The sequence below is a fragment of the Malaya genurostris genome, chromosome 1 (assembly GCF_030247185.1).
Source record: "Malaya genurostris strain Urasoe2022 chromosome 1, Malgen_1.1, whole genome shotgun sequence".
Lineage (NCBI taxonomy): Eukaryota > Metazoa > Arthropoda > Insecta > Diptera > Culicidae > Malaya > Malaya genurostris.
Genome location: NC_080570.1, coordinates 138,567,772 through 138,593,521, shown reverse-complemented (window position 1 = coordinate 138,593,521; position 25,750 = coordinate 138,567,772). Strand labels below are relative to the sequence as shown.

Sequence of the window (25,750 nt, the reverse complement as noted above, 5' to 3'; positions counted from 1 at the left end):
TAAAAATAATAATCAAGTGGTCAACTTTAAAAATTTTGTGTGTCCTTTTTTAGGGTGAAATATATTTCCAGCGAAAAAAAAAACAACTTTAAATATTACAGGTTTGCGAAATAAAAAGTTTGGGATTAGTGCTCCGAAAATGTAGAGAAAAAATTCAACAAACTTGAAATCGAATCTCACTCGCGATTGCCTGTTAAATTGTAGTCCAACTCCACGGTGGTTTATTGAAGTGGAAGTAATTTTTTTTTGACACTTTTGCCGTAAAATCTTTTTATCCGAGAGTTTTTTGAGGCAAGCGGTAAAAGCCGCAATCAATTGCTGGCTTTGAGCATTGCGAAACCGAAAAAAAAATCTTGTTTATAACAATAATTTCTGTACGACTTTGTAGAGATATACACACGACTATGATCGGTCATTTGTAGTCTAAAATTATTTAGTAAATATTGAAAGAGACAGTCAAAAATTTTCAGTTGAAAAAAATTGTTTGATTGACTTTCTCACAATTTCTCTCCCAAATTTGACTGATAACACTTCGACGCGAAAAGTCCGATATTTTTTTTTTTTTGTACTGTAAACATTTTATCCGATTATTTCACTGGAGATATTTGAAATCGTTCTTTTTAACGAAAAATTTAAAATCGAGTTTAGCGACCATTGTTTTGTTTTCATTTGATTTGATTGAACCGGTGCGAATCACAGTATTTTTTCACTCTTCGAAGGGCGTCAAAAATGAACATTGTGCTAAGCAAAATTGATGTGCTGAGAAGAAACATGGAGAGTGAACAATGGTCGTGTTTGTAGATATGAATCTCGAAATCAAACAGCTAAATTAAAATCGATTTTAGATTATGATTGTTGGATAAAATGCTTCTGATTCTAACTGGAACTGACCAACTGTTGCGCTTTTCTTGTTCAACTTTGCAGCTACAGATTGCTTGCCATGTACGATATTTTTATCAACTATTTTTTGTTCATTCGTTTAATGAACCAATTTTCAATTTCGCAATAGAAGAATTGACAAAAAGGTTGATTTTGATGCATGGATAAACAAATCGAAAATCATTTTCAGGTATTACTTCAGTTTTGTGCTGTACTGGAGACACTGAAAAGAGGATTTAGTATGAAACAATATTATACTTTCCCCAGTGAAATACCTTAAAACTTAAGGCGAAGGTTAAATAAAAGCGATATTATGAAGATATTAATTTTTATATATTTTTTTATTTATCCAAAAAAATCTAATTTTAGACATAAATTCGCAGATTGTTGATGTTGATATCGTAATTTAAAATATAGGAAATATTTAGTGCTGATAGAAACTCAACTGCAAAGCTGAAGTAGAAATCGGTAGAACGGAAATGCAATGTTTTCTGAGTACCTAGTTTTGGTCAATCATAATTTCCGTTTTCTGTTATGAAAACAGACAACTTATCACAGATTTTTTTATAAATTTATGCAAGGACAAAAAATTCGAAACTAAATGTTGACAACCACTCAGTACAAGTACAGTTGAATCCCATTTACTTAACAATCTGCAATTCCTTGCCAATTCATATAATATTTGTTTGTTTTCCATTCCGATTTCTGAATTTCTATCATGTGCGAAGAGAGATTCTGCGGTATCCAGTTTCTTTTCTCGTTGCATGGCTGAAATTTTCTAGCTTTAATTCAATCTCAGCCCACGGTTGCAGATTGCTTCCCACATATATTTTTTTTGTTCCATAATATCCTGTAGTACAGGAAGCGAAATACTGTTTTTCACTATTTAGAGAAACGTAATTTGAATAAATCATGAAGTCAACAATTGAACTACCCTTACACTGGATACACTCTGCTCAAACTGTAGCTGAAAACTGCTTGCCGAATAAAAAGTTGTTTGATTCTGAATCTTCTTTCAATTTTACAAACCACCGGATTACACTGGATGTGAGGGCCAATTGGTTTTCGAACTTGATTCATAATCCAAAAGTAGCTTTCATTCGAGCTTAAGTTTGTTAAAATTGGTTCAGCCATCTCCGAGCCAATTTTAGACACAGACCTTTTTCCGATCCTGCCGACCTGGGTCGAATGGTATTTAATACTAGGGTTGTCCAAAATTCCGATCAAAAGTCGGATTTTCCCAGCTATTCTGTTACCTTTCGATAGATAAGGGCAAAATTGAAATAGACTTGGTATAGTGGAAAGATGGTTTAGCAACAGAAAAAAAAATTTCTTATTCGGCAAGCAATCTTTAGCTATGACCTGAGGTTCAATTTGACGAATTTGAAATTTGATTCGATCTTTCATTGAAATTCGTTTTTCAGCTGTATATTATCGGATGCGAAATACATAACAGTTGATAATTAATTTCCAGTTACAAATTACTTGCCAAAATTCGTTTCTATAATTTTTATGGGATCTCAGATAAGTTACGATAAATTACAGCACTGATTGCCCTTGTGAACAGTGAGTTTCTATTCTAGCTTTGGCCATTATAACTAGATAATACGTGAAAATGTATTGGCGAATGGAGGGAAAGCAACGCGTTTTGTCGGATACGTCACTTATGAGATCATATGTCCGGTGCCGAAACTATTTAACGTTTGATCTTCGAACTTGGTTAATACATTAGCTTTTAAACGAGCCTAGTACGGTTGTTGAAATCGGCTCGGTCATTTCCGAGAAAAAATTGAGCGATGGGAAAAAAAATTGCGTTTTATCGCTTGTGTCACTGTGGCTTGTGTTTTATCGCTAAAGGAGTCCGGAACTCCCCGATCGGATTTTCAGCAATTCTAGTAAAAAAAAAAGAAATTCGTTTTTCAGACATGTATTATAAGATACAAAAGGGCAACCTAGTTGAATTTTAGTTTGCAATTACAAATGGCTTGCTAAAATTTGTTTTTCAAATTTTTATTGGATCCTATTCATATGTCCGGAACCGAGACTATTTGCCCTTTGGATCTTCAAACTTCGTTGTTCCAATACTAGCTTTCAAACGAGCCTAAGATTGTTGAAATCGGGTCAGGCGTTTGCGTCACTTATACTATTACATTTCCTGAACCGGATGTGACAGCCAATTGGTCTTCGAATTTGAGTCACAATCCACAAGTAGCTTTCAAATGAGCTTAAATTTGTAAAAATTGGTTCAGCCATCTCCGAGTAAATTTAGAAGAGAGGATTTTTAAAAAAGCACACTCAAACGTTTTCCGATCTCGTCGACCTGAGTCGAACGATATAAAATATAAGTGGTCGCAGGAGCTCCGATCAAATGTCGGATTTTCCTAACAATTCTATTACCTTTCTATAGAGAAAGGCAAAAATTGAATTCGACTTATATAATAGAAAAAGATTTAGTAACAGAAAAAAAAACTTCTCATTCGGCAAGCAATCTTCAGCTACGATCTGAGGTGAAGGTGAAGTTTCCCTAGTTTGTAATGTGACATTGCAAGGTTCATCACAGTTGAAGTTTAGTTCGCAGCTACAAATTGCTTGCCAAAATTTGTTTTTTTTTTAAATTTTCATGGGAGTATAAATTACTTCACTATAAAAACTAGATGTTAAGTAAAAATGCTCGTGATAAATGTATTAAAACTGTTTCCTTTTCTCTTTTATTCTAGGTAAGAACAAAATTCCATTAAAACGAGAATCGAGAGTATAATTTTCGATGCCACAAAGTGCACCAATTTGGACCGATGGGGCACTTGAAACCGGACGCCGTTATCGCCTTCGATCGAGAATGATAGTCAGCGAAAGAACCTCCCCATGGCTTCGATCATATCGCGTTCTAATTGGGGCCCTAAAAGGCGTCATCTTATTTCCATCACAAACGCGGCTGCATCTTAAAACAGGAAGCGATAAATCCCGGGCGATCGTGAAAAAAAAAACGTCTTGTAATAATCGCATCTAACAGCGGTGAAAGTTCATTAACCTTGGAGCGCCATCTATTGCCATCTGTTTCAACGCCGGTGGTCATCTCATCCGACGGAACAAGAACAAGCGAAGAGTGACTGACGGTGGTGGCGATGATGAGCTCCAATTGCTTGACTAGAACGCCGTCCAGCCGTCGTCATTCTAATTTAATATCTCATTTCCTTTCTCCGCCATTTTAAAAGCCGCAAGCAAACCGAAAAGCTTTCCACGGCCAGGAATGGTGGTGGCAGCAGAAGCAGAAGCAGCAACGGCCTCAGCTCCAGCAGCGCACAAAACTTCAAGTCCAAGATCATCGTCGTCGTCGTCGTCGTCGTCGAGCAAACACAAACACAAAACGGTGCGCAATGGCAGTTTCCCGCTTAGTGCTTCACGGCCACGGCACTGAGTGTCATGATCAAAGTCACGGTGAAATGGTGGTCTTCTATGCCACAGTGCCAAGAAGCATCAGAAGGAGAGAAGAACGAAAAAAAAAATGCCAACACAAAAATCCAAACTCCGAGCTTAGAGTTGCGCGCGACTTGTCTTAGAGATCTTGAACGACTTCGTTTGAAAGAAAGAAAGAAAAAAAAGCGAGATCCCCCCCCATTCGGTTCTGCTGCTGCTCCCCGGCAGCGCGGAACGCGAACATGAGAAATAAAAAAGAAAACCAACAAGCAGAAGAAGCAAAAAAAAAAACGCGACTAAATGAAGGTGAAGAACGCCGAGTCAGCACCACCAACACAGACAGACCACATTACCTGTGAGCTCTTGGAAGAAGTAACAGCACCGTGCTGCTGCTAACTGTACTTCTGCTGCTGCTGCTATTACTACTCATGGTGGGGTCACCGCGGGGTGGAGATCCGCGCTGGGGACCGCGGGTTTGGTGGGCTAACAGCAAGCACACACTACGCTACGCGTCGAATTGTTCCTGTGGGCTGAGCAAGTGCCGTTTTTTGGTATTGGTTTGCACCGCTACCACGATCGTGACGATCGTCGTAGTACTAGTGATGGTGATGATGATCATGGTAGTAGTAGATTAACTAACATCAGCAGGATTACATCATGCATCATGGCTCGTCCGTCCCGCACACAGCAACAACAAAAAAAGCAAGTGCGATCGATCGATCGCACGACCGTCGTAAAATGGGAATATTTACAGCAGACAAGTAATGACGATCGTAAAAAAAAAAGAATCTGTCCAATGGAATTACTGGTAAAAGGTCAATTCCTCCTCGTTGGACAAGAAAACATGAATGTGTTCATTACCGTTGATTGAGCGGAGTTTTCTAGTGGCGAAATGTATTCTGTGAAGACCTCAGAAAACTATGAAATTTTACCGTTAGAATATTGTTCTTCCGGTGAACCGGAATTCCTGAAACCGGAATCCGGTTTAATTTTTGGTTCAAAGATTATTCATCCAAAAATAAAAGAATCTATTTTCCATATCAATAGGTTTCAGTTTTCGAGAAGTATTTTAACTGTTTTCTAGAGCAGTTTTAGAATCAGTTTTCGAGCAGTTTTCGAGTAGTTTTCGAGTAGCTTTATAAGTATTTCCCGGGAATATTTTATCACAGTTTTTGAGCAGTTTTCAAGCAGCTCTCGAGCTGTTTTTAAGCAGTTTTCAAACAGTTTTTCGAGTCATTATTTAAGCAGTTTTTGGAGCAATTTTTTTGGTAATTTTTAAAATAGTTTTAAAGCAGTTTTCGTGTAGTTTTTTTGAGAAGTTGTTTTAAGCGTTTTTAGAGCAGTTTTTGAGAGGAGGTTATTTGAGCAGTCTTTGAAGCACGTTTCAAGCAGTTTTTCGAATAGTTTTCATGCAGAAAAAAAATCGTTCAGTTTTTGAACAGTAACAGTTTTCAAACAGTTTTTTAAATAATTTTTTAAGCAGTTTTATTTTTGCTGTTTTGACCAGTTTTCGAACAGTTGTTAGGCAGATTTTAGAGCAGTTTTCGAGCGGTTTTCCGAGCGGTTTGCTCTTGTAGTTTAAAATCTGAAATTTTGGGGGTCGTTTTTCGTGCGGTTTTCAAAAAGTTTTTCGAGTAATCTTTAAGAAGTTTTTGGAGAAACTTTTAGGTAATTTTTAAAGCAGTTTTTGAGAAGTTGTTTTAAGAGTCTTTCGAGCAGCTTTTGAAAAGTTTTTTGAGTTGTTTTTGTTAAGCACTTTTCAAGCAGTTTTTCGAAAAGTCTTCATGCAGTTTTTGTAAAAGATTTGGATTAGTTTTTGAACAGTTTTCGAGTAGTTTTCTATTTTTATATAAGTTTTTGCGCAGTTTGTTGTGCAGTTTTCAAGCAGTTTTCGAGCGTTTTTTAAGCTCTGTTCAAACAGTTTTTCGAGTAATCTTCAAGAAGTTTTTGGAGCAATGTTTTCGGTAATTTTTAAAATAGTTTTGAAGCAGTTTTCGAGAAATTGGTTTTAGAGCAGTTTTTGAGCACTTTTCTAGTAGTTTTTGTGGCAGATTTCGGTCAATTCTTTGAACAGTTTTTTAAGCTGTTTTCAAACAATTTTACAGAGTAGTTTTGCTCATGTAGCTTCTGAAGTTTTGGACGCAATTGTCAAAGCAGTTTTTTGAGCAATTTTTCGTACAGTTTTCAAGCTGTTTTTAAGCAGTTTTGAAACAGTTTTTCGAGTAATTTTCAAGCAGTTTTTGGATCAATTTTTAGGTAATTTTTGAAGCAGTTTTCAAGCAATTTTCGAGTAAGTTTTTGAGAAGTTGTTTTAAGCGTTTTTAGAGCACGTTTTGGAGCAGTCTTCGAACAGCTTCTGAGAGGTTTTTGAAGCAGTATTCTGAGCAATTTTCAAACAGTTGAATTTTTTCGAGCAGTTTTCCAGCAATTTTTCGAGTAATCTTCAAGCAGGTTTGGGAGCAATTTCTAGGTAATTTTTTTAATCAGTTTTGAAGCAGTGTTCGAGAAGTGTTTTAAGCATTTTATAGCAGATTTTGGATCAGTTTTCAAGCAGTTTTGGAACAGCCTTTAAAAGATTTTTAAGTAGTTTTTATATTAAACTTTTAAGCAACTTTTCTTGTGCAGTTTCGAACAGTTTAGTAAGCAATTTCTCGAGAAATTTTTAGAGCAGTTTAAGAACAGTTTTCGAGCAGTTCTCTAGTTGTTTTCAAGGAACTTTTTCCGACCAGTTTTTGGAAAAGTTATCGAGTAGTTTTCTAAGTCTATTTTTGGAGCAGTTTTTAGAAAGATTTTTGAGTAATTTTCGAACAGTTTTTGAGCCATTTGCCAGCAGTTTTTTGAGTAAATTTTTTCGAGCAGTCATCGAACAATTTTGAAGTAGTTTTAAAGGCATTTCTCGAGCAGTTTTTAGTGGTTTTTGGAGAAGTTTTTCAATCACTTTTCGATCAGTGTTATCAATCAGCTTTCAAGCAGTTTTTTATCAGTTTTCGAGCCGTTTTTCGTTGAATCTGATGGCGTTTTTCATTGAAAAACACTGGTGGCGTGGATTGCTCAAGGTTTTGCACTTTCGAACAAAATGGCAATGAAACACCGTCAAAATATTGCATTTCTGCTCGAAAGTGCAAAATCAGAGCAATCCACGCCACCAGTGTTTTTCAATGAAAACGGTATGAGTAGTTTTTAGAGCAGTTTGGAACAGGTTAGTTGGGTAGTTTTCGAGCAGTTTTAAGCAGTTATCACAGTTTTTGGAGCAGCTTTGATTAGTTTTTTCAAGCAATTTTTGAAGTAGTTTTCGGGAAACTTTTAAGCATTTTTCAAGCAGCTTTTGGAGCAATTTTTCAAACAAAGGAGTTTTCGGAGTAGTTTTTGAGCAATTTTCAAGCAGTCTTAATACAGTTTTTAAACAGTTTTTGGAACAGTTTTTAAAGTGGTTTTTGAGTAGTTTTTAAAGCAGTTTATCGAGTAGTTTTCAAACAGTTTTTCGAGTAGGTATCAAGCAGTTTTTCGAGTAGGTTTCAAGCAGTTATTTAAGCTTTTTTAAAACAATTTTCGAGGAGTTTTTAAGCAGCTTTCGAGCAGTTTTTCAGATTTTTTCAAGCAGTTTTTTAAGACGTTTTCCAGCAGTTTCACATTCTGTTTTCAAGCAGTTTAGTAACAGTTTTTTAATTAATTTTCAAGCAGTTGAGCTGTTTTTGAGCAGCTTTTTTTTGGAATGGACTTTTGAACAGTTTCTTGTGCAGCTTTGGAACAGCTTTTAAAAGATTTCTGAGTAGTTTTTGTATTAATCTTTTAGACAGTTTTTCTTGTTCAGTTTCGAATAGTTTATAAAGCAATTTCTCGAGAAGTTTTTAGAGCAGTTTTAGAACAGTTTCTCGAGCAGTTTTAGAACAGTTTCTCGAGCAGTTTTCCAAGTAGTTTTCAAGCAGATTTTTCCGAGCAGTTTTTGGAAAAGTTTTCAAGCTGTTTTTTGAGGGCAACTTTTGGACCAGTTTTCAGAAAGATTTTGGAGTAACTTTCGAGCAGTTTTTCGAATATTTTTTTTTTGATTATTTATCGAACATTTTTGAAGTAGTTTTTGAGGCAGTTCACGAGCAGTTTTTTGAGTGGTTTTCGGAGTAGTTTCTGAATTACTTTTCGATCAGTTTTTTCAATCAGCTTCCAAGCAGTTTTTTGATCAGTTTTTCGTGAAGTCTGAAAAGTTTTTAGAGCAGTTCGGAACAGTTTAGTTGGGCAGTTTTAGAACAGTTTTTAACAGTTATCACAGTTTTTGGAGCAGCTTTGATTCGTTTTTCAGCAGTTTTCGAGTAGTTTTTTTAACTAGTTTTTGGGCAGCTTATAAGCAGCATTTGTTTCGAGTTTTGAAACTGTCTTTAGTCAGTTTTCAGGTAGTTTTGAAGTAATTTTTGAGAAGTTTCAAGCAGTTTTCTGAGTATTTTCAAGCAGTTTCCCAAGTAGTTTTTGGAGAAGTTATTTTAGTGGTTTTGAGCAATTTTCAAGCAGTTTTTAAAAAGTTTCCAAGCAGTTTTTGACCAGCTTCCGAGCAGTTTTTGAGCTCTATGCAAGAATTTTTTTAGTAGTTTTCAAGCAGTTTTTCGAGTAGTTTTTAAACACTTCAAAGCGGTTTTTATGCAGTTTTTTGTGCATTTTTTAGCAGTTTTGTAACAGTTTTTTGAGCAGCTTTCAAGTAGTTCAGTTTTTTTTAGCAGTTTTATGTATTTCTGAGCAGTTTTTTATTCAGATTTCAAGCAATTTTTCGAAAAGTTTTTTGTGTAATCTCCGAGTAGTCTTTTAGGTAGTTCTTAAAGCAGTTTTTGAGTAGTTTTCAAGCAATTTTTTCGAGGAATTTTCAAACAGTTTTTTTGAGAAATTCTCAGTTTTAGTGCTGATTTTCGAGTAGTTTTCAACCTGATTTTTTTAGTAGTTTTCAAGCAGTTTTTGGAATAGTTTTCAGGCAGTTCATCGAGTAATTTTTAAGCAATTTTTAGTCGTTCAGAACAGTTTTCGATCAGTTTTTTAGTCATATTTCAGGTAATTTTGTTAGCCTGATAAGCAGTTTTTTCGAGCAGTTTTCAAACAGTTTCTGAGGAGTTTTTCATGCAGTTTTCGACAAATTTTTAGCGTTTCTTAACAATTTTCAAGCGGTTGTAGAACAGTTTTTAAGCAGTTTTTGAATTAGTTTTCGGAAAACTGTAGGCAGTTTATAAGCAGCTTTTGGAGAAGTTTTTCAAACAAAAACAGTTTTCGAGCAGTTTTTACCTTTTTTTATATATATAAAAAATAGGTATAGAATTCGCTCAAACTTTCGAAAAAATTTCCGAGGCCCGGAGGGCCGAATGTCATATACCAATCGATTCAGCTCGACGAACTGAGCAAATGTCTGTGTGTGTGTGTCTGTATGTGTGTTGTCAACTAAGAGGTCGAGATCTCAGAGACGGCTGGACCGATTTTGATCAAACTAGTCGCAAATGAAAGGTCTCCCCGTCACCCAGAACGCTATTGAATGGTTTTGAGATCGGATGTTTACTTTTTGAGTTATACGAAGTTTTATGTCAAAATTTTCAGTTTTTTGACAGTATCTGTCACAATTGACCTTGAAAACAAGATATGTTTTCAGACTTAGATTCCGCACGGTAATAGCTATCCAACAAGCCATAGATTGTTAAAATCCGTCTATTTTTAACGGAGATATCGAATTTTTTGTGTAAGCGACTTTTCCTCCATATTCCTGCAGTAGAAGTTCTAAGCGCTGTATGGCAAAGAAAGGCTTGGGAGCAACGGAAAACACGATTTTTTATACTGTTACATACAATTGTTTCTAAGTACAAAAAAAAACTGTGTACAGTATCCTTTTTCATGACATTTTGCCTCGGACCGATTTTGGCACGGTTCGTTTTTGGCAACATAATTGTTCGAATATGACATATGTAAACCAGATGATATCAGCATTTTAGAGTTGAAAGCAATTCCATAATTATATTGATTTGAACTACTTACAGCAATAAAAGCTGGAAGAACATAACTTCCATATACCATACGACTCAGTTCGTCGAGATCATCAAATGCGTGTGTGACAAATAATTTCACTCAATGTTTTACCTTATTTTCGAAGATGACTCAACCGTTTTCTACAAACTCAGATTCATATGAAAATTCGTATGCTCCTAAACAAGGTTCCTGAATTATGTTTGGATCCGACTTCTGGTTCCGGAACTGCAGGATGATATGTGAAACGAAATTAAAATTGTGTAACTTATTTTCCTCGTAGATGGCTGAACCGACCTAAGATTCAAATGATATCTAAGAATCATCTAAGATTTGCTGATTTGAATAGTCGACAACCAAATAAACTTATTTCAGTTTTAGTGGTATTCAATTTTCGATTCGGAAGGCACCCAACAATTTAACTCGTACTACGATTTCTCAAAGATGTCTATACTGATTTTTAAACATATTGAAACAAATGTAAACTAATCAGGTGAATTTGTCTGACTTCGGCTACACCGATTTTCGAATTCCGGCTCCAGTATCGAATCGTTTCTCAAAGCTCAATCGTTTTCTCAAATAAAGCCAAATCGAATTTCAGAAAAAAATTCAAATTAAAATAAACTTATAGTCCCACACAAAACTAATTAATTTTATTCAATGCTGACTTCCGATTCTGGAATTACAGGAGGATGAATTTTTAAAATTCAAACCGATATAGAAGATGATAATCCCGAAAAGCTTGAAAGTTGGACTCAAAACTATTGCAATTTATTCGTCATATGGCCATACGAATCGGTTTGGTTTATGCTGGTTCCTGAATACTGGCTCTGGAAGTACCTTAAATTATCGTAAATTCTAAAGTGGAACTCACTTCGACATATCATGAAAAGTTTAATCGATTGTAACCTTTTTAGATAGAGTAATGAGTGATTAAAATGTCAAATTGCAGCTTAAAACGACGGTCATTAAAATAATGTCATGAAAACCGAAGAATATTCATGAAAAAAACACATGCGGATTGATAAAAAAGGTATCATCTCACTGATAAGTGGAATAAGCACGTTTTTTTAGCAGTTTTTGGAGTAGTTTTTGTGCCATTTTCAAGCAATTTTCGAACAGTTTTTGATCATTTTTGAACAGTTTTTAAAGTGTTTTTTGAATAGTTTTTAGAGCAATTTTCAAGTAGTTTTTCGAGTAGTCTTTTAAGTATTTTCTGAGCACTGTTTCAATACATTTGATGAAGCGGAGGTTTTTTGTTGCGATGATTGAACCTTATTCCTGTTTAAATTTTCGGTTCAAAGATCATTCACCCAAAAAAAAACGAAGCTATTTTCCATATCAATAGAACCCACCGAGTGCCCCTACTGCGAAGCTGCGATGTGAACTTTTTCTAACCAATATGCTAATGAAGATGGCGATGAATTGTCACCGATATGTCACTTGGCCCGACTCCAGGAGCGCTTGTTGCAGCGGGCAGTCGTCAGTTCAAGTTCAGTCAGTTAGTCACTTAGTCTCAGCTCTGCTGGATTATGATGCTGAATTTTAGTTCCATTTCCAACGAGTCCCATCGCTTCAACGTCAGCCTGCAGTACGAGTGCGACGGGAGTTCGGAAATCCCGGAAGAGATCACCACATTGCGGTTCAAGATTCTGATCTATCTGGCCTACACTGGGATCTCGCTGGTGGCGATCGTAGGGAATGTGGCCGTCCTGTTGGTGGTTCTGTTGATACCGCGGATGAACACCGTGACGAACTGTTTCATCGCAAATTTGGCCTTCGGTGATATGCTGATGGTCATCTTCTGTATTCCGTTCAGTTTCGTGTCGATTTTTGTGCTCCAGTATTGGCCCTTCGGAGCGTTGATCTGCCAATTGGTCAACTATTCGCAAGCGATTTCGGTGATGATCAGTGCGTACACGATGATCGCCATCAGTTTCGATCGTTACATTGCCATCATGTGGCCGTTGAAGCCGCGGGTTACCAAGCGGATTGCGAAAATACTGATCTTTCTCATTTGGGCCGGTGCCCTGATTACCGCACTGCCGATTCCGGTGTATTCCACGTTGATTCAACCGACGGAATGGTACGATCACTGTGATTTGTCGATCTGCATCGAGGTCTGGCCGGACGATGAAGCCGATCGTAACTACTCGATAACGTTGATGACGCTGCAGTTTTTGGTACCACTGATCGTACTGATCTTCACCTACACCCGGATTGCCTGCAAGGTTTGGGCCAAAAGCCCACCCGGTGAGTCCGTTAAAGGCCGTGACCAACGCATTCTTCAATCGAAGCGCAAGATGATCAAGATGATGATCACCGTGGTGTTGGCGTTCATCATCAGCTGGCTACCGTTCAACATCTTCATGCTGATCCCGCTCGATCCGGAATGGCAACCGCTGCCCTATCTGTGGTTCCTGTTCCACTGGTTGGCCATGTCCCACAGCTGCTACAATCCGATCATTTACTGTTACATGAACGAAAAGTTCCGCCAGGGTTTCCGGCATCTGTTGCACCGGACGACGGCACGCTGTGGATGCTGCAGCTCCTGCTGCTGTTGTTGGAAACGGCCACAGCGGAAACCAAGTGACGCAAGTACGAACACCGAGCTGGTGCAGCTGTTTCCGTCCGTAACACTGATGACCACGTTGCGATGAAATCGTTTTATAGTAGATATTATAAACGCGTGATGATATGGAAGCATCTAAATTTTGTAAATTTAATAATTGTTGACTGAAAATACATCACTGATGTAGAATACGACGAAATAGAGTTTCAAATTACTACCGTGTGGTGTTTCGTACAAGAAACTATATTATGTGAAGAAAAAGGGACCCCCCTAAATGAACTTCCCAGACTAGTTTTGTGGCTTTCAGAGTGAAAATTTCATCCAGTTTCAAAATATGCCAAAGCTTAAAATGCTTCATATAATGTTCAGGTGTTTTAGTCGAGCCGAACATTTGACCAATGATTGACAAAAAAAGTATCAAAATCGCGCAAATTGGATGGAAAAATCTTACATATCAGTATCCAGCGGTGGATTTAGAACTTGAAGTTTGCGTTCAGGAAATTCTGAACAATTGGAGTTTTTTCGAGCAACTTTCGGAAGTTAGTTTTCGAGCAGTTTTATAGCAGTTTTTCGTGCAGTTGTTTAGCGATTTTTCTCAAACAAAAAAGTAAACTTATGCCGTTTGATCATTGAAAACCACTGGTGGCGTGGATTGCTCTGATTTTGCACTTTCGAGCAGAAATTCAATATTCTGATGATGTTTCATTGCCATTTCTGCTCGAAAGTGCAAAACCAGAGCAATCCACGCCACCAGTGTTTTTCGATGAGAAACGTCATTAGCGTCAAACGATATTTAAATTATAGAACAAGTACCTAATTAGTTTTGATTTTGTTTATTGAAAACAAGATTTCACAGTGGGAAATAGAACAAAAGCTTTCAAGCAGTTGTTCCAAAGCAGTTTTTTGAGCAGTTTTAGGTAGTTTTCAGAGTAGTTTTCAAACAGTTTTTAATGTGGTTTTTGAGAAGTTTTTTACGATTTCAAGCAGCTTTTTAGATCAGTTTTAAGTAGTTTTAAAAGCAGTTTTTAGAGCAGTTTTTTGGATAGTCTTCAAGCAGTTTTTAAGCAATTTCTGGTGAAGTTTTTAAAGTAGTTTTCAAGCAGCTTTTTCGAGCAGTTTATGGAAAAGTTTTTGAGCAGTTTTTTGAAAGCAACTTTTGAAGCAGTTTTCCGAAAGATATTCGAGTCATTTTTGAGCAGTTTATGGACCATTTACCAGTAGTTTATCGAGTAATTTTTTCGAACATTTTTGAAGTAGATTTTAGGGCAGTTCTCGAGCAGTCTTTTGAGTGATTTTTAGAGCAGTTTTTGAATCAGTTTTCGAGCAGTTCTTTAATCAGTTTTCAAGTAGTTTTTCGATCAGTTTTCGAGCGGTTTTTTGTGAAGTCTAAGCAGTTTGGAACAGTTTAGTTGAGCAGTTTTAAGCAATTATCACAGTTGTTAAAGCAGCTTTGAGTTTTTTCAATAGTTTTTGAAGTAGCTTTCGGGAAACTTTTAGGCAAATTATAAGCAGCTTTTGGAGCGGTTTTTCAAGAAAGAGTTTTCAATTTTCGAGCAGTTTTTGAGGAATTTTCGAGCAGTTTTCAAACAGCTTTTAGTTAGTTTTTAGCAGTTTTCAGAGTTTTTTAGTAGCTTTAAGAGCAGTTAGTTCATCGAGTAGTTTCAAGCAGTTTTTGGGCAATTTTCAAGCAGTTTTTCAAGTAGTTTTTGGAGCATTAAGAGTTTAAGTGGTTTTTGAGTAATCTTCGAGCAGTTTTTAAGCAGCTTCCGATCAGTTTTTTCTGCTTTTTCAAGCAGTTTTTGCAGCAGCTTTCAAGCATTTCTGTTTTTTTGGGCAGTTTCAAGTATTTGAGCAGTTTTTCAATCAGATGAAATTTTTCGAATATTTTTTTGTGTAATCTTAGAGTAGTTTTCGAGTAATTTTTATAGCAGTATCTAAGCAGTTTTTTGTGCAGTTTTCGATAAGTTTTTAGCGGTTTCTAGCCATTTTCAAGCGGTTGTAGAACAGTTCTTAAGTTTTGTTTTAACAGTTTCCGAGCAGTTTTTGAGTTAATTTTTGAAATAGTTTTGGAAAAACTATTAGGCAGTTTATAAGCAGCTTTTCAATCAAAAACAGTTTTCGAGCAGTTTTTTAAGTAGTTTTTGAGCAATTTTCAAACAGTTTTTAGTCAGTTTTTGAGCAGTTTTCAGAGAAGTTTTTAGAGCAGCTTTGAAATGGTTAAAGCAGTTTATCGAGTAGTTTCAAGCAGTTTTTGAGCAGTTTTTTAAGTAGATTTTGGAGCAGCTGTTTAAATGTTTTCTTTTTAGCAATCTTCCAGCAGTTTGTAAGAAGTTTACAAGCCGTTTTTAAGCAGCTTCCGAGCAGTTTTTTAGTTCTTTTCAAGCAGTATCTTTGAATAGTTTTTCAAGCAGTTTTCGAGTAGTTTTTAAACACTTCAGAGCAGTTTTTATGCAGTTTTTAGTGCAGCTTCCAGGCAGTACTGTTTTCTGTTGATCCGTTTTAAGTATTTCTGAGCATATTTCAAACAATTTTTCGAATAGTTTTTGGGTAATTTTCGAGTAGTTTTTTAAGCAGTTCCTAAAGAAGTTTTTGAACAATTTTCAAGCAGTTTTTCGAGTAGTTTCTGAAGCAGTCATTTATGCGGTTTTTGAACATTTTTTGAGCAGTTTTTAAGAAGTTTACAAGCAGCTTTTAACCAGTTTCCGAGCAATTTTTGAGCTCTTTTCAAGCAGTTTTTTAAACAGTTCTTAATCAGTTTTTCAAGTAGTTCTCAAACGCCTCAGAGCAGCTCTTGTGCAGTTTTGTAAAAAGTTTTTGAGCAGCTTTCAAGCAGTTCTGTTATTTTTTGGAGCAGTTTTAAGTATTTCTGAGCAGTGTTTTTAATCAGATTTCAAACAATTTTTCGAATAGTTCTTTGAGTGATCTTCGAGTAGTTATTTAAGCAGTTCTTGAAGTAATTTTCAAGCAGTTTATCGAGTAGGTTACAAGCAGTTTTTTCGAGGAGTCTTCGAACAGTTTTTTCGAGGAGTTCTCCGGTTTGGTGCAGGTTTTCGAGTAGTTTTCAAACAGTTTTCAGATCAGTTTTTCGTGCAGTTCATACAGGAGTTCTTCGAGTAGTTTTCGAGCGAGTAGTTCAGATAAGTTTAGGAGCAGTTTTTTAATCAGATTTTTTTTCTAGTAGTTTTCAAGCAGTTTTCAAATAGTTTTCGAGTAGTTTTTAAGGCTGTTTTTAACCAGCTTTTTGTGCAGTTTTCGAAAAAATAATTTTCAAGCAATTTTTTTGAGGAATCTTCAAACCGTTTTTGCGAGGAGTTCTCAGTTTTGGTGCAGGTTTTCGAGTAGTTTTCAAACAGTTTTCAGATCAGTTTTTCGTGCAGTTCTTCGAGTAGTTTTCGAGCGAGTAGTTCAGATAAGTTTAGGAGCAGTTTTTTAATTAGATTTCAAGCAATTTTTTAGCAGCCTGATCAGTCTAAGCAGTTCGTAGAGTAGTTTTTGTGAAGTTCTCAAGCAGTTTTTTCGAGTAGTTTTCAAGCAGTATTCAAATAGTTTTCGTGCAGTTTTTAAGGCAGTTTTTGACCAGTTTCTCAATTTCAGTGCAGGTTATCGAGTAGTTGGTAAACAGTTTCAGAGCATTTTTTCGTGCAGTTCTTAGAGCAGTTTTCAGTAAGTTCTTCGAGTAGTTTTCGAGCAATTTTAAGCAGTTCAGAACATTATTAGAGCAGTGTTTTAATCAGATTTCAAGTAATTTTTTAGCAGCCTGATCAGTCTAAGCAGTTTTGTAGAGTAATGTTTGTGTAGTTTTCAAGTAGTTTTTTCGAGCTATTTTCAATCAGTTTTTCGAGTAGTTTTCGAATAAATTTTATAGCAGTTTTTAGGTAGTTTTTCGTGCAGTTTTCGAGAATTTTTTTCAACAGATTTTAGCAATTTTCAAGCAGTTCCAGAACAGTTTTGCAAGTACTTTTGAGAGCAGTTTTTCGTATAGTTTTCAAAAAGTTTTAACTGTCTTCAAACTGTTTTTTGTGCAGTTTTTGAACTGTTTTCAAGCAAGTTTAAGTTAAGTTGAAGCAAGTCTAGTCAAGAAAAGGAAAAGTTTTCAAGCAGTTTTTTGAAGGCAACTTTTGTTGCAGAAAGATTTTTCAGTAAGCAGTTTTCGAACATTTGGAAGTAGCTTTTAGGGCAGTTGTCGAGCAGTCTTTTGAGCAGTTTTTTAATCAGCAATTTTTCGTGAAGTCTGAGCAATTTGGAACAGTTTAGTTGGGTAGTTTTATAACAGTTATAGTTTTGGAGCAGCTTTGATTAGTTTTTCAGCAGCTTTTGATGTAGTTTTCGGGAAACTTTTACGCAGTTCAAAAGCAGTTTTTCAAGCAAAATCAGTTTTCGAGCAGTTTTTGTAGTAGTTTTTGAGTAATTTTCAAGCAGTTTTTCGAATTGTTTTAATGAGCAATTTTCGAACAGTTTTAAAGCAGTTCTAGAACAGGTCTAGAGCAGTTTTTCAAGTCGCTTTGGAGCAGTTTTTCAAGTAGTTTTTTAGCAGATTCCGAGCAGTTTTTTGAGCAACTTTCAAATAGTTTTAGAGCAGCATTCGAGCAGTTTACAGAACAGCCATTTAAACAATTTTCGGAGTAGTTTTTGAGGAATTTTCAAGCAGTTTTTAAGGCTGTTTTTAACCAGCTTTTTGTGCAGTTTTCGAAAAAATAATTTTCAAGCAATTTTTTTGATTTTTTTTTTTTCTTCAAACCGTTTTTGCGAGGAGTTCTCAGTTTTGGTGCAGGTTTTCGAGTAGTTTTCAAACAGTTTTCAGATCAGTTTTTCGTGCAGTTCTTCGAGTAGTTTTCGAGCGAGTAGTTCAGATAAGTTTAGGAGCAGTTTTTTAATTAGATTTCAAGCAATTTTTTAGCAGCCTGATCAGTCTAAGCAGTTCGTAGAGTAGTTTTTGTGAAGTTCTCAAGCAGTTTTTTCGAGTAGTTTTCAAGCAGTATTCAAATAGTTTTCGTGCAGTTTTTAAGGCAGTTTTTGACCAGTTTCTCAATTTCAGTGCAGGTTATCGAGTAGTTGGTAAACAGTTTCAGAGCATTTTTTCGTGCAGTTCTTAGAGCAGTTTTCAGTAAGTTCTTCGAGTAGTTTTCGAGCAATTTTAAGCAGTTCAGAACATTATTAGAGCAGTGTTTTAATCAGATTTCAAGTAATTTTTTAGCAGCCTGATCAGTCTAAGCAGTTTTGTAGAGTAATGTTTGTGTAGTTTTCAAGTAGTTTTTTCGAGCTGTTTTCAATCAGTTTTTCGAGTAGTTTTCGAATAAATTTTATAGCAGTTTTTAGGTAGTTTTTCGTGCAGTTTTCGAGAATTTTTTTCAACGGATTTTAGCAATTTTCAAGCAGTTCCAGAACAGTTTTGCAAGTACTTTTGAGAGCAGTTTTTCGTATAGTTTTCAAAAAGTTTTAACTGTTTTCAAACTGTTTTTTGTGCAGTTTTTGAACTGTTTTCAAGCAAGTTTAAGTTAAGTTGAAGCAAGTCTAGTCAAGAAAAGGAAAAGTTTTCAAGCAGTTTTTTGAAGGCAACTTTTGTTGCAGAAAGATTTTTCAGTAAGCAGTTTTCGAACATTTGGAAGTAGCTTTTAGGGCAGTTGTCGAGCAGTCTTTTGAGCAGTTTTTTAATCAGCAATTTTTCGTGAAGTCTGAGCAATTTGGAACAGTTTAGTTGGGTAGTTTTATAACAGTTATAGTTTTGGAGCAGCTTTGATTAGTTTTTCAGCAGCTTTTGATGTAGTTTTCGGGAAACTTTTACGCAGTTCAAAAGCAGTTTTTCAAGCAAAATCAGTTTTCGAGCAGTTTTTGTAGTAGTTTTTGAGCAATTTTCAGGCAGTTTTTCGAATTGTTTTAATGAGCAATTTTCGAACAGTTTTAAAGCAGTTCTAGAACAGGTCTAGAGCAGTTTTTCAAGTCGCTTTGGAGCAGTTTTTCAAGTAGTTTTTTAGCAGATCCCGAGCAGTTTTTTGAGCAACTTTCAAATAGTTTTAGAGCAGCATTCGAGCAGTTTACAGAACAGCCATTTAAACAATTTTCGGAGTAGTTTTTGAGGAATTTTCAAGCAGTTTTCAAACAGTTTTTAATCAGTTTTTGAGCAGTTTTTCAAGTAGTTTTTGGAGCAGTTGTTTAAGTGGTTTTCCAGCAATCTTCGAGCAGCTTTTAAGAAGTTTCCCAGCAGTTTTTTAGCAGCTTCCAAACAGTTTTTTGAGCTTGTTTCAGGCAGTTTTTTTAGTTGTTTTAAAGCAGTTTTTCGAGCAGTTTTTTGAACAGGTTTTAAGGAGTTTTCAAGCAGTTTTCTAAGTAGTTTTAAAACAGTTTTTAAGAAGTTTCCATGCAGTTTTTAAGCAGCTTCCGAGCAGTTTTGTGAGCTTTTTTCAAGCAGTTTTTTAGTAGTGTTTAAGCAGTTCTGTTTTTTTTTCGAGCAGTTTTAAGTACTTCTGAGCAGTTTTTTGTCAGATTTTCAGTAATTTTTCGAATAGTTTTTGAGTAGTTTTTGAGTAATTTCAGCATTTTTCAAGCAGTTCTTTAAGTAGTTTTCAAGCAATTTTTGAAGTAGTTTTTAAATACTTCAAAGCAGTTTTATTGCAGTGTTTCGCGAGGTTTTATGAATTTTCCAAGCAATTTCCGAGCAGCTTTGAGCACTTTTCAAGCAGTTCTTTGAGTAGTTTTCACGGTGTTTTTAAGCAGCTTCCAAACAGTTTCTTGAGTATTTTTCAATTTTTCAAGCAGTTTTTGAGTAGTTTTCAAGCAGTTTTTAAGAAGTTTCCATGCAGTTTTGAGGCAGCTTCCGAGCAGTTTTGTGAGCTCTTTTAGAGCAGTTTTTTTTAGAAAGGCTCAAGCAGTTTTCAAGCAGTTCTATTTTTTCGAGCTGTTTTAAGTATTTCTGAGCAGTGTTTTAATCAGATTTCAAGCAATTTTTCGAATAGTTTTTTGAGTAGTTCTTAAGGCAGTTTTTGAGTAATTTTTAAGCAGTTTTACGACAAATTTTCGAGCAGTTTATCGAGGAGTTTTCGAACAGTTTTTTGAGGAGTTCTCAGTTTTCTAGTACAGGTTTTCGAGTAGTTTGCAAACAGTTTTCAGAGCAGTTCTTCGAGCAATTTTAAGTAGTTCAGAGCAGTGTTTTAATCAGATTTCAAGTAATTTTTTTTAGGAGCCAGATCAGTCTAAGCAGTTTTTAGAGTAGTGTTTTCCGTAGTTCTTAAGCCTTTGTTTCGAGTAGTTTCATGTAATTCCCAGACTTTTGGCATCGAAATTTTTCCGAAAAAATCAATTTCAATTTGGTTTAAACTTTTGAGTTCTACCGCTTAACGAAATTAGAGATGACTCTAAAATATTAGTATTGTGTACATGTCCAGAAAAAAACCATTCGCATCTGAGAGGATGCTGCCAACTGCGAATACAATTTAGCGTGAAAAACGTCTTCATCTTTCAGCTAACATGCTTCTGTTTGGTAAGAAGAAACTTGAACACTTCATTTTCATGCCATTAGTATCGAAGAATTTGGATATATTTCTCCCTAATTTGTTGAGTGTTTAATAGGAACAATATTTCCTTAGGGGCGTTGTAATACTCTTTTCTCCTCGTATGGTGTTTTTGAACAAAATTCAAACTTTATCAATGAAAACGATTCGGGTGGTTTTTGATAAACACCGGAAATAATAAAGGTCTCAGCTGCCTTCCTTGAGTGAAACGTCAAATCTGTTAAAACTGACTCTTGCTATACCGTGCCAATGTAAGCTACCAATCCTTAACTAAAACAACTAGACTATGAGATTCGACTTGAACTTTTAGCCTAGTTAAATCCATCTCACCAATGCTATTCTTGTTATTGTAGGTAATAACAGATCCGTTCCAACTGAGGATTATCCAAGCGCGAACCACCTGAGATGAAGAGATTGCGTTTGCGATCCGAGCGCCAGTTGATTGCGAAGCAGGAAGTGCTCGGTGTGTTGCAAATTGAAACCTACTCTACGGCACGGCTAATCAAACAGATCAACCCAGCCTCTCCTCTTCATCTGCCCCCATCTCACCCAGAGGGGCAACAACGGCGTCGGCCCAATTCATATTCTAATCAAGCTGCGGGGTTGCGGTGATTGCGCGAGAGTCGAAAATGCAAAACCGCTACCAGAACCTCATTGCATTAGCATTAACAGCAACATCATCATCATCATCATCATCATCAGGGAAGTGACGAAATTGACGTTGTTTGTATCGGCAGCAGTTTACACGCAATCGCTGACAAAGAGAATGCTAATTGACCTACGCCGATGATGGTTGTTCCTCCCCCGAAACAGAACAGTTTGTGCGTTATAATAAAAAAAAGAGCCACCACCAAACTAGTCGACATAACAGCAGTACAAAGCTAAAATAGAAAAAATAGTGCTCATTAAAATGTTAATGTGATTTTTAACGGCCGTCTGCGAAGCCGCACTAGCGGCCCGATTCGAAAATGAATGAACTTACAATTCTTTACCCGGCCCAGGTCCCACAACAAGTCGACATACTAGCGAAGCGATGCGAAGGCATGAACCCGAGGCGAATCCGTTGGATTATCATTTCATGCAAATCAGAGCTCCCGTCGTGGATCATCATTTTGCACGTCGTCGGTTAGCCGTTCTCCTCCTGCTACGGCTCGGCCGCCAGGTTTCGGATTCATTAACTGGACCGGACCTTCCTCCTGTTGTACCCCACCCTCTCAACCTGTAATCGCGTAACGAAGACGCGCGCGGTGATTGGTCACCGTGAATTGTGACCCGCTGCTCGTTACTCACACCAGCACAGAACGAACAAACAAACACCGATCACCCACCGGCAGGTGCTACTTAGTGATTCAAATGGTGCGATCGAGTTGAAGAAAAAAAAAAACTATCATTCAACAAACAAACACCCGAACGAACGCACTAAGGAGGGAGGATTGTGGGAGCAGATGGGCTGACATAAAGTGTGAACGATGCACGGACCGTGAGCTGAGCTAAGCGAGTGAGTGAGTGGAAAACAATGGACTTCGGGTCGCCGCATTCCGGACGGTATACTCACCTGTGCCGATGTGGAGAACCGAAAGGGGCATGGGAATGGAGTCGGCGTCAGGGTCTGCGATTTCCGATCCAAACACCAAATGGACGACGTGGTGTTCTAAATGTATATTTAAAAATAACCGACACACGACACCTTTGCTGAGGTTTCGGGTCGTGTTGGTCTAGTTCTGAGCAGTCACAGAAGCATAGCAGTAGCTTGCCTTCTTTTACAACTTTTTTTCTCTTAGAATACCCTAATCACTCACTGCACAGTAGCTTAAAAGAAATCAGTCGTGCAACCTAGCAGCTCCATTTAATCCCGTAGTAGAAGTATAATTCATCTCCACATGTGTGATGAAACAATTCATCGAAGATTTTTGACAAAACACTGAACTGTTTCCTGCATTTTTTAATAAATGCAGGGTTGTTACGGTCGCGCGGATTTCGCGGTTTTCGCGGATTTCGCGATTTTCGCGGATTTGGCGCGGTTTCTGCTAAGATTTTGATGCTATGGCGCGGATTTAGCGCGAATTTCAGAAAACATCATTCCATAAAATTCTTTGCAAATTTTTGAAACTTGTGAGTTTTATGAAACCCTAAAAAATTAAAGATGGGCGAACGTTTCAGCAATTGGTCGAGATGGCCAAATTTTCCCTTGATAAAACTAAAATTTACTAGAAGGAGGTTCTAGCCAATGTTTTCTTCAGTGGACAAAATTTCGATTTTATGCTTTTCGATCTCGAGTGATACAAGTTGCTATTTCAACATTTTGCACCCAAGGATATTGATGTCAGATGGAAGATATCGTCTCAGTGATAATACATTCAATAATGCAAAGATTGCGATTTGCGATGCGATTCTTCAATAATATGGTAACAAATTTTGTGTATGATAAAAATCGAATTCTTAAAGCAAAATTTACACGACATGCTTACGAAGCGAAGTCTGACAATAAAAGAAACGAAGAAGTTCTGGGATTCTATTCGTGGTGATAAGAAAGTGTTCTAATAGTTAGTTGGTTCCACTATCCAACATTTTCAATTGTTCTTTCCGTTCTGGAATTTTTCCTGAAATATGGAAGAAATCATATGTGAACAAGGGTATAGTATCCAACTACTTTGGAATTGTTGCTTTGTGCGCTGTATCGAAGCTGTTTGAAATTATAGTTCTGGATTTTATAACACATAGTTGCTCTGACTACATGTCAGAGACTCAGCTTGGATCCATGCCAAAGCTTTCAACTTCCCCTGCTGCGTTCGACGAAATAAATCATCACATAACGATCTCCAAGTTAGGTAGACTGGGATTAAATGGATCATTTTTTAATTGGCTTCGATCATATCTAACTGGTAATGAAATGATAGTGAAAAAAGGAGCCTGTTCAACCTCACCAAGTGCTGTTACATCTGGAGTTTCTCAAGGAAGTCACCTTGGACCGTTCATAATTTTATTGTATCTCAACGATTTAAATTTTTCGATCAAGTGTATGAAACTATCGTTCGCTGATGACTTTCGTATTTCATATTTCAAAATTGTTTAAATGCCACTAAATGCTCCGTCGTCTCTTTTTGTAGCAAAAAGTCTGTATTCAAGTTCGACTATAATATGCCACAAACTGTTCTCGAAAGCGCATCGTCTGTTAAGGACCTGGGTGTTCTGGAAAGCAAGTTAAATTTTAAAGAGCACATAGAACTTTCAATTGTTACAATTTGACATTCGACGTCGTAGTTTTCCTATTTTTTTCTTCGGATTCCCTATGTTAGAACTAATTATGGATATAACGAGCTCATTGCTAGCATGTTCCGCATATTTAACAAATGTTTCAATTCTTTCGACTTTCATTTATCACGTAATGTTATCAAGAAATCGTTTCTTATGTTACTGTCTCATTAGATGTAGTTACTATAGAAGCACTAGATTTAAGCAAATGTATCATTTGGATGATTTTGATCTATTGATGCAAAAGATGAGGAGTTTTTATGCCTGCTGGAGAACAAATTTGACAGAAACTAATTCCAGTGGGCTTTTCCCTGATTCAAATAAAAGAAGAAAAGATGATTTCCTCCTCAGACATTCAGAGTGAAATCTGACAACAAAAGAAGGCGCTATTATAATTGCAACTGATACTAAAAAGAGTGAATCAGATCATCCTGATGTGGTCTACCTAAAAATTCTTCTTACCAAGAAGGAAATGTTTGCCGAGCAAAAAGATGTCGAAACAAAAAACAAATATCTTCGATGAAATGTGTAAGCATTTTTATTTTTACTGTAACATTTTCCGTACATCAGAGAGTATTAATTAAGGATCAAGAATAAACCAAGTTAGCTTGTGTATTACGTACAATTTATTCAGTACGTATGTTATAGATTAATATATGCAGTGCAACGAGTTTATTAAAGTGACTTGCAGGATTGAGTTTCAAACAATCTTTTTTAACAATAATTTATTCTCGAATGCATGTTAAGCCTGACATTTTGTATGATATATCAGTTTTAAACAATTTTTCACCAACGTTTGATGGAAAATTGCTTACATTTTATGAATATAGATTTTAATCCCTTAATAAAAAAAGTTGACAACACTGCTTCAAATCATTTGTATTAGATTGCGCTACACAAAATAAGCAAAACTAAATATTTTCTGTTACAAAAGTAGTAAAAATAAATAGTTTTACGACAACATGCCATTTCCATTGCCTTTCGCGTGTTAAATTAAAGGTTCCTATTTTACGGGTTTACTTATAAAAGCTACGGAAAAAAATTCTGCAAGAGGAAATCCATATAGGAATGTGTTTGTTGCTAATCAAATGTGTCAGTGGAAGTAAGCGTTAACTGAGACAATTTTTCTCGAGCAGTTTTAAGGAAAACCGAAGAGTCCTAGACTAAGACACTTTTCTTGAATTGCAATTTTAAGCAGAATGAACTGATTGGTTTATTTTTCAACCATATGGAAGATTTATTGATTAAAATCAGTAAAATAAGCGCCGGAATTTGTTTTTACGCACATATTGTTGACATTACTCATACGCTTGCAAAAAGTCTTGCTCCTTAACTAAGGGCATCGAAAAAGATGAAGAATAAAAATGAAATCGTTTTCATTGGGTTTCTCGAAGTAACGTGCTGTATGCGGACTTATTTATTGTGTTCATATGACAAACTTATGCAGATTTTTAAACTATATTTAAGTGAATTTTCAAGTACTGCGGAAAGTATCACCTGCATAAAAATAGTTGTCTAACGCTTCACTCGAATTTTAGTTTTCAACTTCGCGCGGATTTCGCGTGTTTTAGTGTTCGACTTCGCGCGGATTTCGCGCGTTTTGATTTTGAAATTTTTCGTAACAACCCTGTAAATGACTCAAGTTAGATCTACTCTTTGCTCGGGCTTTACTGGTCTGGTGTAAGGTTGCACCAGCAGTTCAACTCGAAGTGATGAGTCGAAGACGAAACTTTTCATTGCAGGTTATCAGAAAATCAGATTGTGCTTGGCAATTCATGAAGTGTTAGGAAAACATTAAATAATTCAAATTAAATTACAAAAACTAAACTATTTTTATCAGTAAAGTCTGATGTCATCAAATGGCAAGTGCAAAAGTGCCTGTTTCAAAGTATTAGAATTTAAATCAGAATTTTTAGATGAAATTCAAAAATAATTCTTTCTTTTATCAGCGTTTTTATGTCCTCAAATGAATGAATCGGAATGTTTAACTTGAGCCAATTGGTTCTAATTCCAGTACCTTGGTTGTTGGTTGGGACGGGAAGCTGATTGCTTCATTATTCATTATTGTTACAGGAATTGCAAAACAAGATATTTTGAAACATACTGGTAATTGTTGATGGATCCGCTTGTTTGAGAAACCTGAGAT

At 36.2% G+C, this 25,750-nt stretch overlaps 2 protein-coding genes across 2 annotated transcripts in view; both read left to right on the top strand.

Annotated features, from left to right (window-relative positions):
- Positions 1–25,750, top strand: part of LOC131425914 (transcriptional regulator ovo-like) — an 84,636-nt gene that overhangs the window by 30,903 nt on the left and 27,983 nt on the right. The window lies entirely within an intron of this gene.
- LOC131425915 (RYamide receptor-like) lies at positions 11,599–12,973 on the top strand. The gene has a single exon (XM_058588206.1). It carries the CDS (start codon positions 11,808–11,810, stop codon positions 12,933–12,935), a length of 1,128 nt encoding a protein of 375 aa, XP_058444189.1. The 5' UTR covers positions 11,599–11,807; the 3' UTR covers positions 12,936–12,973.